Here is a 17,117-nt window from a genome sequence, read left to right as displayed (position 1 = left end):
TATCATATCACTTGGAAAGTGGAAACAGGAAATCCCCGGAGACCCTGGCTAACTAGACTCGTCCTGTGGGCAGTTCTGGATTCAGCTGGGAGCCTGGTTCCTCCACAACCATGCGTGGGCACCCTCACCAGCCCAAACGCATGTACCCGTCCATACCATGTATGCTTGTACATAGACCATGCATTTGACATATACTCCACAGGGGGTAAAAGTCTTTGGAAGAAATTTGAAACTGCTTAAAATAATAGTTAAGAGACAGGGGACGAGGCAAAAGTGGGTGCTAGGAACACTACAGAGAACCTGGGCAGAATGAGCAGGACCCTGGCCAGGCGCCATCTTTAAAAGTAACCCCCACCCAAGGCAGGACGCTTCCCAGCGCAGACTTTCTAATCATAATCGTGTGCACAGTGTACGAATCAGAAGGAAACCTAATTGGGAAATGTCCTCACCCTTCTAAGAATGTAGTTTCAACATACACGTTAGGAAAGTCACAGAGCCCTCCTCTTGAGAACAGTATGATAAGCACTGGATGATGTGGTAATGCCCGTGAGATGCGGAGCCTGGTGGTACTCCCCATATTCTGAGCCATTTAGTTTCCTTGAAGGGTTCAGTACCTGGACATACCCATGTGAGCATTTTTAAATAGTCAATATAGTGTTTGCCCTCCACGCCCAGTCTCCATATGTTGTAGGACACCCAGCAGAGAGAGTGAGGCCTTACACAAATGTCCCATTTTTTCCACAGAACCAATTTTTCATAAGCTGTGCTGATGATAAAGTCGTGTTCAACAAGGTGGGCGACGCTATCGCCCAGAGAATCCTAAAAGCCCACAGGTAAGGTTGGCCTTGGAACAGAGTTTAAGCTAACCTGCTGTCATGGCTCCGGCTTCCCTGTAGATGTGGTTCCCGAAAGCTTGTGTTGAAAGTGGACTCCTAGTTGTCTCGTGACAGTTTGAGAAATTTCCAGTCCATCTTGGTGGGAATGTGTAGTTTCCCAGGGCACAGTCAGCCCCCTGGCCTGCCCTTTCCCCACACATGGGGTTTGTGTCTGATTTATTTAATGGCAGATAGTGGACGAGGGCTGCATAAACAAGGCAAAGCAGACAGAAGAGTTTGCCACGGAGTTGTGTTTAAATTTTGTTTCTGCATGCCATAGTTCTTTGGCTCTTATTTCTCAACAGTTTTATTCTGGTTATATCCATAGAGTATGCAACCCACCCAAAAAAACCATCAGTTCAACAGCTTAGCGTATGTGTTCAAAGAGTAACCATCACTTGACCGTTTTGTTATGCATATTTTAATAATAACAATACTAGTATGTGTGTGTGTGTTTGTGTGTGTATGTGTGTCTGTATATGTATGTGTGTGTGTTTGTGTATATGTGTGTTTGTGTATGTGTGTATATGTGTATGTGTGTGTATGTGTATTTGTGTGTTTGTGTATGTGTGTGTATGTGTATTTGTGTGTATATGTGTGTGTATGTGTGTGTTTGTGTGTGTGTATATATATGTGTGTGTATGTGTGTGTGTGTGTGTGTATAGAGACACACACAGGACTACTAAGCTCTTTTGCTGTTCTAATGTTTTGGGGGGTTTTGTTTTGTTTTGTTTTTGTTTTTGTCTTTTAGTTTTATCTCTAAATATTTGTGCCTCTGACTCACCTTGGGATATTTCTGTGTTTGTGTGAGTTAGCCATCTACCTTCATGGTGCGGTTGTGACTGTAGATTTCCCCCAGCACCACACATGGACCAGGACTCCCTTGTCTGTGGTCATACCACTGTGACTGCATCCAATGTGGTTTGAAGAGACTTTCCTTCCCTAGTTGAACTGTTTTGGCCTCTGGGAGTAATGTTTATTATGTTTTTTGTTTTTTTATTTTTGTTTTTGTGGCTAATTTGAGCTCTATGTAAAAGTCGCAAAACAAACAGAGCCATTACACCTCACTATTAAAGACTCTGAATGCATGAAGTGAAAATTATCACATTTAGACACATTTGGAGATGAAACCATTTTTCCTTCTTTTTTCATAACATGTGTGGATTTTATACTGAATAGCATCTTCATAATTCCTTCTGAAAGGCTCTTACAGCTGTGGGTGTTCAATAGTTCTCATGACTCGTGCTGTTACTCCCTGTTCTTGTTGCTGTGACAGAATCCCTGACAGAGGCACCTGAGGAGGAGGGGTTGCTGTGTCTCTGAGTTTGATGGCGCAGTCCATCGCAGAGGGGAGAGCACGGCGGGATGTGAGCTGGCTGGCTGAGTCACGTCTGTGGTCAGACAGCGTACTTGTATGAACAGATCAGCTCGTTTGCTTCCCTTGTTTTACCTCAGCCCAGGGCCTCGGGGCCAAAGAATGGTGCTGCCTTCCTTCAGAGGCAGGCATCTTCATGTTATTGAGCTAATCTAGTAACTCTCCCCTGACCCCCCAGAAATCTGACTCTTAGGGGATCCTAGGCCTTGTCAAGTTTCAGTCAGTATTATCCCTCATGCTCCAGGCTACTGGTCTGCAGTAGGCACAGATTGCTTTGAGCCCTAGTCTCTGGAATTGTGATGAGCTAAACGTTTCCTGTTAGCATGTAAATACAATCCGCAGATGCTTAGGGAGAAAGAAATGCTTTAGAATGTGAGCCGCGTCGTTAGTACTTCAGACCGAGGAGGCAGGTGAAGGACTTCCTCAGTTAAAAAAGGGATGGCTGAGAGAAAGATTGAACTTAAAAAAGATTCAAGACTGATGTTTAAATAAAATGTTTAGGTTAAGCCAGGTGTTGTGGTGAATGCTCTTAATCCCACCATGCAAGCAGACTTCAAGGCCAGCCTGGTCTATATAGTAAGTTCTAGGATAGCCAGGGCTATGCGAGAAGACCCTGTCTCAAACCAAACCAAACAAACCAAAACCCCAACCGCACCCAACAGAAAAAACGGAAAGGGTTTCTTTTATCTATCTATCCTCTCTCTCTCTCTCTTTCTCCCTCTCCCTCCTCCCCCTCCCCCTCTTTCTGCGTAGAATTTACAATGTAGACAAGGCGGTGTGGCCAGTCAGATGCTTCTGTGCTCCCCTCCCAGCAGCACCAGGCTAAGAATTCTGTGCCACCACATGTGCCATCACACATAGCTTTTTGAAACACGTGGCCTCTGGGGATTGCAGTCAGGCCAGGCCGTCATGCCTGTAGCACAAGTACCTTACTGACTGAGCTGTCACCTTAGCTCTAGAACACTTTTCTCTACCATTTCAATTCCCATCTAAAATGTTGAAATATTCCTAAAAGTTCTAGTATTTTAGAGCAGGAAGGAACTTCAGTGTCCTCTACACATTTCCCAGTAGCCCTGCGAGCTGATTCTCAAGGTAAGAGTTTCCTAAGAGTGTGGAAGAGCAGTGCCATCTCTTACTATATCTTCTGTTTTTCACAACAACTGTTTTTCAAGATAACTTGAAGTCTGTGGGCTGGTTTTCTTGGGCATCGTCAAGACAGAACTCTTGCAGGTTCCTGCAGGGTGCAGAGGTGCAAGGGCTAAGCCTTTGTCTTTCTCTGTTGATGTCCTTTGCCAAAGACACATCCTTAGCCACAAGTCTGGTTTAGTGGCTGGATAAGGGCTAGCCTAGAGTACAAAGCAGAGGCCAGGAAGTGTCAGCAGACTGCCACTAGTTCTGACCAAAGAACATAAGCCCTCAGCCACGTCCCTCCCACCTCTGGTGGTTCCCAGTCCCCATGATGACAGCCCCCTCTGCTAGGTGTCCTTAGTTTTATTCCAGCATTGGAATGAAGCCTCACCCCAGTCCCCCAGAGCCATGTAGTTCCTTTACTGTAGTCCTCCTTCTTCACAGGAATGGGATCCTGCTAGGTCTCTGTGCTGTCACCTGTGCTCAGTCCACTGTGATCAAAGAGAAGCCTGGCATTTGCTGCAGAGAACATGTTTGCTCTAACACACAAGCCAGTCTCAGAGTTGAAACCAGCTCCTAAACCCACTTGGAACCTGCCCTTGACAATCCAAATATGTCTGGCGTGGGCGGAATAAACCACGCCCCCCTGTCTCAAGCTATCTCTTTCATACCTTGGCTGAGTAACCCAAGGGATAGGCGAATACACTTCTGATGGAGACAGAAACATTTTAAAGCACTGTGGGTCTGGGGACCATCTCAGGTCTCGGCCTATTTCGACATCACTGCTTTGGTAGAAAGCCAGGGGATGGGAGTGCATCTCACATGACTGACACCAGAAACTCAATATACAATGAAAGCGAGCAGTTTACTTCACGTGCCTGCTAATACTGAACTGTACTGAAAACTAGTCTACTAAGTCATCTTTAAAACATGCAGCTTTAAAAGCTGTCTAACCCTCCATGATGGTTCTTACAACTCCATGGGAACTACGGCCAACCCCTGCTATGGGCAGCAACCAACAGGAGTTCAGGAGTTCTCTGTCCCTGGGACTGACAGCACTTTCCTGATGTGTTATCTACAGACGTGAGGCCTCCTCAGTCTGTCGGTTTGTTTTTCTAATGCTGTTCCCCCCCCCCCAAACAAAGACAAGAATGATGTTATGTGTGTGCCTGTGATAGCAGTTAGGTAATAAAGCGCTAGTTAATGGGACATTATTATAGCACTCCTGGGCCGTCCATTATCTGCAAACAGACTACATACTCTAAATCAAAAGTATAAAGAGTCATAACCGCTAAATCAAATTCTTATTTGTGCTAGAAACAAAGACTCCCACAAAAAAAAAAAAAGTTTAACAATCTGTATTTTAAATTGTTAGGTATATACTGTAGACTAAAACAAAAATAATTTATTTTTTATTTTTTATTGAATATATTCTTCATTTACATTTCAAATGTTATACCCTTTCCCAGTTTCCTCACTTCCCAAAAAAAAACCCAACCCATCCTCCCACCCCCGCCTCCAAGAAGATGCCCCTCCACCCAACCCACTTCTACCTAACCCCCCCCCCACACACACACAAACCATTTCCCTTTGTTGGGGCATCTATTGAATCTTCACAGGACCAAGGACCTCTCCTCCCACTGATGCCCGACAAGACATTCATCTGCCACATTTTTGGCTGGAGTACCCCTTGATTGATGGTTTAGTCCCTGAGAGCCCTGGGAGTTCTGATCAGCTGACACAGTCGTTCTTCCCATGGGAATGTAAACCCCTTCTGCTCCTCCAGTCCTCCCTCAAGTTCCTCCATTGGTAACCCTGTGTTCAGTCCAATGGCTGGATGCTAGCATCTGCCTCTGTATCTGTAAGGCTCTGGCAGGGCCCCTCAGGAGACAACCATAATAGGCTCCTTTCGGCACACACTTCTTGTCATCCATAATAGTGTCCAGGTTTGGTGACTGTTTATAGGATGAATCCCCAGGTAGGACAGTCTCTGGGTGGCCTTTCCTTCAGTCTCTGTGCCACACTTTGTCTCCATAATTGCTCCTGTGAGTATTTTGTTCCCTTTCTCAGAAAAACAGAAGCACCCACACTTTGGTCTTCCTTTTTCTTGAGCTTCCTGTGGTCTGTGAATTGTATCTTGTTTATTCTGAATTTTTGGGCTAGTATCCACTTTTCAGTGAGTACATACCATGTGTGTTTTTATTTTTATTTATTTTTTTGTGGTTGGGTTATCTCACTCAGGATAATACTTTCTAGTTCCATCCATTTGCCTAAGAATTTCATGAATTCATTGTTTTTAATAGCTGAGTAGTACTCCGTTGTGTAAATATACCACATTTTCGGTATCCATTCCTCTTTTGAGGGACATCTGGGTTCTTTCCAGCTTCTGGCTATTATAAATAAGGCTGCTGTGAATATAGTGGAGCATGTGTCCTTTTTATATGTTGGAGCATCTTATGGGTATATGCCCAGGAGTGGTATAGCTGGGTCCTCAGGTAGTGCTATGTCTAATTTTCTAAGAAACCACCAGACTGACTTCCAGAGTGGTTGTACCAGTTTGCAATCCCAGCAGCAGTGGAGGAGTGTTCCTCTTTCTCCACATCCTCACCAGCACTTGCTGTCACCTGAGTTTTTGATCTTAGCAATTCTGGCTGGTGTGAGGTGAAATCTCAGGGTTATTTTGATTTGCATTTTCCTGATGACTAAGGATATTGAACATTTCTTTAGGTGCTTCTAGGTCATTCAGTATGCCTCAGTTTAGAATTCTTTATTTACCTCTGTACTCCATTTTAAAAAAATAAATAAATAGATAAATAAATAAATAAATAAATAAATAAATAAATAAATAAATTTTTCCTTTAGCTCCTGGGCACTGGCTTCTAACTGACTTCCTCTGCCTCTGGGTGACCAGCTAGGACCGTAGTGAATTCCCCTTTCTGCTGGACTTTTATATTCCCTTTTAAAATAGTTTTATTGCATGTGTGTGTGTGTGTGTGTGTGTGTGTGTGTGTGTGTGTGTGTGAAGTTGCACACATGCCACAGGACCTGAGTAGCAATCAGAGGATAGCTTGTGGGTCTTGGTTTTCTTCTTCCACACGTGGCTCTCAGGGTCCACTGAGGCTATCAATCCCCTGTAACCACTGCACCATCTTGCCTGGATTTCTCATTAAGATGACAGACCTCAAAGCCTCATGAAATAGGAGGTACCCTGTCAGTGCAGGTTTGCGGTGTCTGCGCTGTGCAGCTGCCTGCCCTGTCACTCTTGGGTGATATGGAAGCTTTACCTTTCATATTAATTGAATTCAAATCTTTGAGCCTTTTTTACTTTTGTGGATTACTTCATTTAGTCTTCAACCTTGTGGGGCTGCACATAAAGTCTCTCACCCTAGAGAGGAGGCGGCTGAGACCGAGCAACTCACACAAGATGACTGATAGGGGATCTGGGTCTCAATCCCTGTCCCTGCGCACCGAGGAACATCTCCCATGGGCTCAGACGTCTGAACACGTGGACCCCTACCAGGCGTGTTGTTGGGGTTGTAGGTCCTTTGATGGCACAACTTCCCTGGAGGAAGTGGGCCGTTGCTTATAGGAGCTAATGTGATAGTGCTGTTGGAGACAGAGTTTCTTGTAGTCCCAGTTAACCTTGTACCACTGATCCTCTTTTCTCTATCCCTCAAGCCTTGGGATTGCAGTCACGTGACTCTAGGGCTGAATTATGCAGTGATGAGAATCGAACCCAGAGCTTTATATATGTGTTGTAAGCACCCTACCATGTGAGCTAATCCCCAACACAGGCCTTGAAGTTTTATAGCCTGGCCCTATATCCTGTCCATTCTGCTTTCAGATAAAGGAGGAAATGTAGCCAACAGACTTAGATTCCTGTCACCATGCCCTCCCCACCATGATGGACTGTGGGCCCTCCCCACCATGATGGGCTGTGTACCCTCATACTGTCAGCAAAAATAAGTCATTCCCTTAAGCAGCCTTTTCTTGGCTGTTTGTTCCAACAACAAGAAACGTAACTAAGTCACCAGGACTTTAGCTTCTGTTCTTCATCACCAAGTTCAAAGCTTCCCTTGTTTCTAAGGAAGTACACACTTTGGATGAACTTTCAGAAAAGCTAAGAGAGCTATTTCGTTTAAAAACCATACAGATAGTATGATTCTTAAAGCAGTTACTTGGTGGATAAAATTTCTTTCCGCTTGAGGATATCTCTATCCTGTAATCTTCAAATCCTGTAATTTTGTGCTGTGAGAAGGCATGCCCACCTTGATGTAGATGTGGTGTGCTGAAGGGTTTGAGCTGCAGTTATCAGACAAAGAAGGGAACGCATGTTCAATCTGACAAGCTCAGACTCTGCCTTTTCCCTGTGGGCTACTGCCTTCCCGGCTCCAGACAGGGTTTGGAGGAGAGGTCACATCAGGACACAGATGACCACAAATCCTGGCAGGAAAGGCTTTGTTTGAGATCATTTTATTGCTTTTATTTTATTCCAAAACAATCTTATAAATGGTCCTCTCATCCTCTGGATATAAAACGGAGTGTCAGACTGGGGCCAGAAATCATTTTGAGCCTGAGTTTGTGTCCGATCTGGGGTTGGTGGAGAACTTAATAAATGATTTATAGGGTCTCATTTGGAGTTGTGTCTTGGCAAAGGTTATCAAGCCTGGGGTAAGGCAGAAGACAGATGTGCTGGTCTAACCCAACCCTCCTTACATGCCAAAGCCTGTCATTTTCAAAAAGCATGTGTTTGGGTGTAACACAGTCTGTCACAGCCCACGTGGCCTTTTGTATAGTAGGTAAAGATCAGGGTTGAGCCATGCGGACATTTCTAGCATACTGGTAGATTTCAGCCAAGGCCCCCATCTGTACATGAGAACGGGACAGGGGCAGAGAGATATGTCGCATCTTGAAAGGTTCTCCAAACACAAAATGAAAAGGTGTATTCCGGAGTGACGTCAGATCTGAGCCCCGCAGGACTCATCCCTCCACAGTCTAAAGAGTGCCAAGGAGCCCCACGGTGACTTCGCTCTTTCTGAAAGCGTTCATCATTGCTGCCCGATCTGTATCCTTAGTGCCCCCCATTCACAGTGGTGAGCCCCTTACCCTGACTGCTCATTGCTGCAGAAGCTTCTTTGGGGGCCTCCAGGTCCTGGGACCCAACCTTGAGCTGACCCCGCTTCTCCTGACTGCCCTCATGCAGCCAGGAGCTCGGGCATGAGGGAAGAGGCATTATGAAGGAAACAGGGTTTCATAAGAAAGAGCAGGAGGGGACGATGGCGGGGCCTTCGCCTACCTGGAGGGAGCTGCTACCCTTCTTTAAAAGGTGCAAACAGCGTTATGACAGCCAAAGGCCTTAAAATATTTTTTCAGAATCCCACATCCATAGGGTAGAGAGAAGCCAGTCAATAAAGCAGTAGCTGGACAGGCATGAAGACTGAGTTTAATCCCCACAATCTATATGTAATAACCTTGATCCCAGTGACAGGGCTGCAGACAGCTGAAACCCTGGGATCAATGGCTGACCTCTCCCAACTGGCAAGTCCCAAGTTAGTGAGACCCTGCCTTAAAGACCAAGTGGACAGGTGCTGAAGGTGACGTGTGAGTTTGACCTCTGACTCCCATGCACATACATAGGCACATACATGTGCTTTCACACACATGCATGAAAACTTAGATACACACACAAATATTTTTTAAAAAAAATATCATATAAAATGAATAAAAAGGAAGTGCTCCGGGGCCTGTTCTAGCTCCTCTGGAATTCTGCTTAGGATGAAAGAACAATTTTAATGCAATACTGATAGCAGCTTTATTCCCAACATCCACAAGGCAAAGCTAACCCAGAAGTCCACTAGCAGATGACTGTGTACATATAATTCAGAAGAACATTCAACCACAAAGCTGAAGGAACTCTGAGGCGAGCCATCGTGTAGCCATCGTGTGAGTGAACTATGAGGGTAGTGTGCTAGGAAAAACAAGTTAGATCCAAGAGGACAAGCTGTGTGTGACCCCACATCCACGCAAAACCCAGATAAAGTGAACTGGAGTTCACCGGGGGCTCTAGCAGGTGGGAGGTGGGGGTAGAGGTAGGGGATTTCTATCCGTGATGATGAAAAGCTTTGAATAGCGAAGATATCACATAAAATTAGGACCACAATGAATGATGAAGGCCCTTACAATGGACAGAATGCCCCATCCTACATTTTGTATATTTACCATAATAAAAATTCAAATGAAATGTAATTAAGAAAAAAAAATCAAGTGTAGCTTGACCTATTCCTCACTGAAATGTTCTTTTAATCTGACTCCACCTCCATCCTCCCAGCCAACGGAGTACACTGGAAGCGTGGGTTCTCTACTGAAGGCTGCCCAAAATAGAAAGCTATGTGAACATCCACCCAGTGTGTTGGGGCAGGTCAGCCCTCCGCCCAGGCCATGAGCTTGTCACAAATGAACAAGACACAGAGTTTACGGCTCAACTTCCTGGCCATGGTCTGGGAAAGAAGAGGCCAGTGTGACCCGGTTCTGACTGCAGAGTCAGGCAGCTCCAATGAGGAGCATGACTTAGAAGTGACGTCCTTCCTGTGCTGGGGGCTGACATGACTGGGGTACCATGGACATCACTGGGATGACTGTGGGACGTCTCACTGGAATATACTTTTGTTTAGAAAAGCAGTGTATGCTCATAAATGTCCAGTTGCGTTCATCTGGTCTTTTAAAACGTGGGCTGTGGGAAAATAGCTCAGGGCTTCCCATTCTTCTCCTGTGTCCTGTTTACCATTTAAAGACTGCCTTCTCTCCTAACCAAGGCTGTAACCAGGGCTCTTGACATTTTCTCTGTGTTCTTCCCAACTCAAACTAAGTTTGCCATCTAGTGAGTAATCCCTGACATTACAGCCTTGTTTCTCAGCCACTGACTCTTCACACTCTGGTCCCTGGATGGTCCCTTCTGTCCTGCGCTGCCATGTATAGGGACATTCAGACCCAGCAGTCAGGTCGGAGCCAGTAGAATAGAGAAAATTCTCACAAGAGGCATCTGGAGTCTCTTCTGCTGTTCCCAAGAAGACAAGCTATGACAATTAGGTATTGTAAAAGGCTTAAGCAGGAGGACGCTTGAGGATCAGCCAGCAGTGGGAATGTGCTCAAGCAAACTCTATTTGTGCACTGTCAGGTATCCAGAGTCTGTCCCTTCTTCTTGTGTATTTATAAATCCAGAAGCTTTAATAGCTGGGACTCTGCTAGCAGGCTGCCCAACCTATGGCCAAGGATAGCTCTAAAGGCAGCCTGATGCAAAATGCTAAACTCTCACAGAGCATTATCAGAGGGTTTTCCCTAACTCTATTTTACCATTCTCCAGCATAACCTTAGTAGATGACAACATCCTGCCTCCGTGTCAAAGGGCTAGATGTGTTATCAGAGCATAGTATTCTGGGTTTCTGAATACATATCAAAAGAAAGAGCTACATTTTCTTCTGTTGTTATAGCTGTCATTAAGTAGCTTCATTTTCCTTTAAAAGGCGGCCTGAAGATACTGTGTTGCATATGTTAGGGATTTTAAAATGGACACTAGTTGCTCAGTGGTTAAAGGTGCTTTGTCACAGAAGTCTAGTGACCCGAGTTCGATCTGTGTAAAAAATAGTGGGAGGAGAGAACTAGTCCTGTGAAGTTGTTCTCTGAACTCCACACATGGGCCATAGCATGTGGTGTATGTGTGTGTGTGTGTGTGTATGTGTGTGTGTGTGTACCTGTGCAGAAATGTTTTAAAAATAAAATAAAAGTTAACACTAGTCACTCGGCATTCTTAAAGAATCCCCGGTAACATTCTGTGGCTGGATCCCTAGCATTCCTAACAATGATGACTCTGTTTTGGAGAACATTCTGAATCCTATGTGCAGATTTGCTTCTGAGACATAGGCACTGGGAACCCCACAGTTATGAACTGAATGCCTACAATTAATTCACCAAGCTGTTGACTGTATCCCTGTGGCTGTAACTCGATTTATGTATTTACACACACACACACACACACACACACATCTATAGATAGATAGATAGATAGATAGATAGATAGATATAAATAGTTATAGTTATATGGATGTATATATAGTTATATATGTATCTGTATCTACACATATGGATATACATATTTAAGTAAAGTCTGATATAAATTATACATATACATACACACAGTATCATTGTGGTAACACCCTTTTCTAAACTTTGCTATAAGCTGCTTCCTACAACCTCTTCTATGAGATCAGCAAGACTTATTTTAAACTGCCTTCTGTCCTGCAAAGGACGATGAATGTAGAAGAGGAAGCAGACACAATTCCCTCTCTCCTGCCAAATTAGGTTTATCGTTGTGCGCAGTTATAGTGAGAGCTGGGATCTAAGAGCCACCCAAGCTGAGCGTAGGAGGGTGTGTGGAAGCAGTTTCTTGTCTCTAGAGCCCCGTGGCCGCTGGATGGTGATGTAGCTGGCACTTGGTTTTATTTATGTTTGTTTGTTTATGTATTTGTGACTTTCTGCGCATGTGCCTTTTGCAGGGAAGGCCAGAGATATCGGGTGTACATTGTGATACCCCTCCTGCCGGGATTTGAAGGAGACATTTCCACAGGCGGAGGGAATGCTCTGCAGGCAATAATGCACTTCAACTACAGGTACTATGAATTCCAAGACAGGAGTTGGAGTATCTGCATATTTGTTCAGTATCGTGCTTTAGTGTTTTAAACCTTAGTCTTTATTAGGTGGTAAAATTCAAATGTCACAGTTATTAATGGTGGCCCTGTCATGTGGGACAGCACCAACATATTAGCTGTTGTGTGTCTGTCTCTATCTGTGTCTCCCTCCTGTCTCTGTCTCCTCCCCCTCCTCTCCCTTCTTTCCCCTCCCCCTCTCCATCTCACTATGTAGCCCTGGCTGCCTAGAACTTGCTATCTCGACCAGGCTGACCTTGAACTTCAGAGATACCCCTGCGTCTGCCTCCAGAATGCCCAGCCAGTGCCTCTTTCATATTCAGTTTAATACACCATATCAGTGAAAGTTACCTCTGCACCACTAATCCCTTTACTCTTCTCAGGAAGTAGAGAAGAATAAAATGGGAGAAGCAAGTGCTACCAGGATGCAGCGACAGTGTGAGCGCTTTCAGTTAGACAGGGCAGAGACGACAACCTGAATGTTTTCTTTATGTTTCACACTGGTCTAATCATCCTTTTGGGGGTCAGGGAGGCAGCAGAATGAGACTTTATAGTGAACCACACGGAGAAGGGCTCAGGGTCTTGGTCACACTTGGGTGAAGGGTGACATGCTCTTTGCTTGGCTTCGAAAGTCCCCAGCTGATTCTGATGACAGTTTGAGGGTGCCCTTGGGTGGGACTGTGGCGGTGTTTGATGCTACGCCTCATAGGGCCCAGGCTGTCTTGGAACTCCAAGGCCGACTTAGAACTTGTGATCTTCTTGTTTTTACCTCCGGAGTGCTGGGATTATACATGTGTGCCACTGTGCCTGGTTTCAGTGCTGGGGATAAACGCAGGTCTTCCTGCATGGGATTAAAGGCATGAGCCACAGCGCCCAGGAGTTGGTTTCTTTCTTCCACTGATTTCCACCATGTGCCTGTATATCTGGCAGGATTTTAAGTAAATTATTAGGGCTGATGCTGTTACCCAGGTGTAAATTCACCTGGTTATGATGACAGCCTCTGGTCTGCATGTTTGGGCTGCACATGGGTTCATCTCTGAGGTTGTCTGGCATAGTGCAGAACCACACCCCTTTCGTGATGTTTAACTGCACTCTATCTGCTTTCTTGGCAATTCATGAATTACTTTTGGAATGTTGTCAGTTGTGATTATTTTCTATAACCTTTTCTTGATTTTTTTTTTTGAACCAGCTGAATGAAATACACATTTGGCTGTTGCTCAGCGGCCGGAACTATAACCATTCAGTGTGAAAAGCATCTCTCCTTGAAGGCTGTCAGCCGCCCCAGGCATATTGTGAATTACTTTTATACAACTGGGAGATGGAGCAAAGAAGTTTTGTTTTTTGTTTTTTCTTTTTTATTCCATTTTTATTACCATCCAGATCACATACTTTCAGTTTCAATTTTAAAGTTTTTATGAGCACATATTAATTATAAATAATAATGTGTTCACCATGACATTTTCTTACGTGAATCTAATAATTTGGTTGTATCTGCCCCCCACCCCGTTATTTTCTTTTGTCTCTCTCACTCAGGCCGCCAGACCTCTTTCCAACTGTCTCTCTTCTGCTTCTGTTTCTCCTTCCCCTTCTTTTGTGAACCTGTGAGCGCCCTTAGCGTCCTTCATGGGTGCATTCATGATTTGTGGAGGTGTGAGCATCTCGGCAAATGTCTCTCCCTCCCTCCCTCCCCTGTAACCATGGTAGAGCCTCAGGGATGGCTGGCCTCGGGGCCCCTCCCTTGTCCATTAGAGTCATCAGTATATAACAGTTTGAGAAACAAACAAACAAAAAAATCCCTCAGCAGAGCCGGTTATTTAAACCTTGTTTTTTTCGTGTCCAGGTTTTTGCTGACCTGATGGAAACAACCCAGTATAATAGTTTGCTCTGTCCCTGGTGCTCTGCCAAGAGTTTGCCCTTTTCACCCCAGAAAGCAGGATGACCGTATAAGTGCTCTTATCTGGGAAGACTCCTAAATTTATCATTCCCAGCACAAGGTTTTCTGAGGGAAAGTTCATTCTGAGCCCGTCTCTCTCCCTAAAACCTGGTAACCATTTTATAACCCTTGCATCAGCTCACCTCAAAACAACTGCCTTGTTTTGTTTTCAGTAATGTTACACAAAAAAATTCCTATTATAGTTTCAACTTTTGAAAATGAACATAGCACTTTCTCATGAAAGTACGTGTCCTGTTTCTGCTTTTGGGGATCGCTTCCACAGGTATTGGTGTCAGACTTGGTTATTGGGGAACTGTATAACTATGCCTTTACATGTGTGGGGACCTCCTCACCTGTGCCTTTACATGTATAGAGGCCTCCACAACTGTGCCTTTACATGTGTGGGAATCTCCATAACTGTGCCTTTACATGTGTGGGGAATCTTCATAACTGTGCCTTTACATGTGTAGAGGCTTCCACAACTGTGCCTTTACACATGTGGGGACCTCCACAACTGTGCCTTCACATGTGTAGAGACCTCTATAACTTTGCCTTTCCATGTTTTCAGAACCATGTGCAGAGGGGAGAGCTCTATCCTTGGACAGTTAAAGCCAGAGCGTAAGTGGTATTTTTTTCTTCTGCAATTGTTTCTAGGGAACATCAGGAGTTAACAGGACTAGAGGTGGAGAGCTGGGTCTTCCAGTTATTTTCCTTGTGGATTGAAAAGCATCTGACAAAGCAGCTTAGGGAAGAGCGGATTTATTCTGGCTCACAGCTTGAAGATCCAGCCCATCCATCATGGCAGGGAAGGCAGGGCAGCAGTGCTGTGGCGGCCAGCCAGTCACCTGACTTCACAGTCAGGACGCAGAGAGAGGCGGATGCACCCTTTGTCCTTTTTGTTTCGTCTGGAGCCCCACATGTGGTCCAGCTCACACTAGTAGGCACAGATCTTTCTACTTCTGGTGTAATCTTGAAAACCCCCCATGCACACATCTCGAATGGATAAACAAAACACTGGTATCTGTGAATGCCACATAGTGTGTTTACATGTAAGCCACTTCATGAAACAAACCTCAATAGAGGTAAAGCACCTTTGCTTATTAAATCACCCAAACCAGTGTCAAATGAAAACACCTCTGTGTGAGGTGAGTGAGCGAGAAACACTAGAAATACTCTGCAAATATTATTGATTGATTTACTCTTTTTTAAAGATGTATTTATCTAGTTCGTGTATATGATTATCCTGTCACTGTCTTCAGACACAGAGGAGAGTATCGGATCCCATTACAGATGGTTGTGAGCCACCATGTGGTTGTTGAGAATTGAACTCAGGACCTCTGGAAGAGCAGTCAGTGCTCATAACTGCTGAGCTATCTCTCCAGCCCGATTTACTTTTTAATATCAGTAATTACTGGGGAGTCGCACAAGGACTGTCTATATGTATTCTCTGCTGAGCTCCAGCACAGTTCCACATGGATCATCCCTGCCTTAAGGATGAGGGAGGCAGGTCGTTGAGGCCGGCAGGTGTCTATTGCATCCGTACTTTCTTGTACTTAATAAACACAGCCCATAACATAACCATATTTATAACCTTTGAGACAATTAGAGATGAGGAAGGAAGCACTGTTGGAGCTCTTTCTACAAGTATGTTGTTAGTGGGTATGAGAAAAATAGAAGGAAAGAATGAGGGAAAAATGTTTGCTTCATATACTAGTTCCATATATATATATATATATATATATATATATATATATATATATATATATATGGAACTAGTATCTAGACTGTGTAAAAAATTCTTATAACTTATAATGGAAGAGAAAATTAGCTCATTTTAAAAATAAATAAAATACCTAAATAGATATTTAATTTCAAAGATGACAAATACATGAAAAAACGTTCAGTATCCCTTTGCTATTGGGTAAAACCAAGTGAAAATCACCATGAGATATAACTTTACCCGCTCTAGGATGGCTAAAATAATAGTCCCGTATTATCATGGATGTATAAACATGTATTGCTGTTGGGAATTCAGATTGGTTAAGCAAACACTCCGTGGCTGAACCTTATCCCTGGCCCCAAACTGTCCAACCGAAAATATGGAATTTCTTGCTGTGGAACTTTTGGAAATATTTATAGACTTTTTTATGAATTTGTAGAGGATTTGTTAGCTTTAAAAAAACTATAGGTTTAACTGCGTATGATGGTGTGTGCCTTTAATTCCAGCAATTGGGAGGCACAGGCAGGACTCTGTGAGTTCAAGGTCAGCCCAGTCTACACAGTGAGTTCCAGGACAGGCAGGGCTACATAGTAAAACTCTGCCCCTCAAAATAAGTAAGTGAGGAAATAAATAAACAGATTTGAATTCCGCTACGGATATATTGTATACACACACACACACACACGTCTGTCAGTGTTGGAAAGTATAGGAAGTTTTTACCTATGGTGTGTTCACACAATTATGCGCATTGCCTACCTGGGCCCAGGAAGGAGGGAGCAGATGTCTCAGAGTGTCACCTGGTCTCTTGGGGTTGATGAATCAGACTATACGAAAGACATACTGATAGAACAGAGGAAGGCACCAGGCTACCTGATGCTTGTCAGGCGAATGCGAGGTTATAGGAGTCAGGAGTCCAAGCAAGCTGCTGCTTTCCTTTCTCCATCGTGAAAACATCCTGCGCTTGATTGAATAAAGCGCTTTTCTTTGGCTCCAGACCCTTCATCTCCCGCCTTTGCCATTCAGGGGAAATAAATTGGATTTTAACACAAGAAACAATTTCAATGGTAAGCCTGCTTACCGGGAAAGTTTCTGAGCACCCTGGGAACAAGTCAAAATAAGGCCTTGCTGTGGAGGGAAGTGTTCATGTTCTAAACATGGAGAGAAAAGATTGTTGCAGAGTGCCCTTTTCTGAAGCAAAAGGTCGAGTTGCCCAGTTTGTTTTTGTTAGCATGAGTGCAGAGGGCTTTACAGGCCTGGCTTCCTCACCTCTAATTGGGGGCAGGGCTGCAGCTCCTGTTGCTGCTTCAGTTATTTTGAATAAAGCTGCAGCTGTGACGAAATTAAAATTCCTGAAAATGATTCCAGCCCTAGCCAGTCTCTGATCTGG

At 44.3% G+C, this 17,117-nt stretch overlaps 1 protein-coding gene across 3 annotated transcripts in view; it reads left to right on the top strand.

Moving 5' to 3' along the window:
* The window catches only part of Pld1 (phospholipase D1), a 207,188-nt gene that overhangs the window by 163,003 nt on the left and 27,068 nt on the right, over positions 1 to 17,117 (top strand). For all 3 annotated transcript variants that reach the window (XM_052180714.1, XM_052180716.1, XM_052180715.1), the window contains 3 exons: positions 745 to 833; positions 11,928 to 12,041; positions 14,579 to 14,628. In XM_052180714.1, the coding sequence (XP_052036674.1) occupies positions 745 to 833; positions 11,928 to 12,041; positions 14,579 to 14,628 (253 nt within the window). The remainder of the gene's footprint in view (positions 1 to 744; positions 834 to 11,927; positions 12,042 to 14,578; positions 14,629 to 17,117) is intronic.

Source organism: Apodemus sylvaticus, chromosome 4, assembly GCF_947179515.1.
Source record: "Apodemus sylvaticus chromosome 4, mApoSyl1.1, whole genome shotgun sequence".
Lineage (NCBI taxonomy): Eukaryota > Metazoa > Chordata > Mammalia > Rodentia > Muridae > Apodemus > Apodemus sylvaticus.
The sequence above is the reverse complement of the archived record's forward strand: the minus strand, read 5'-3'. Positions and strand labels throughout refer to the sequence as shown.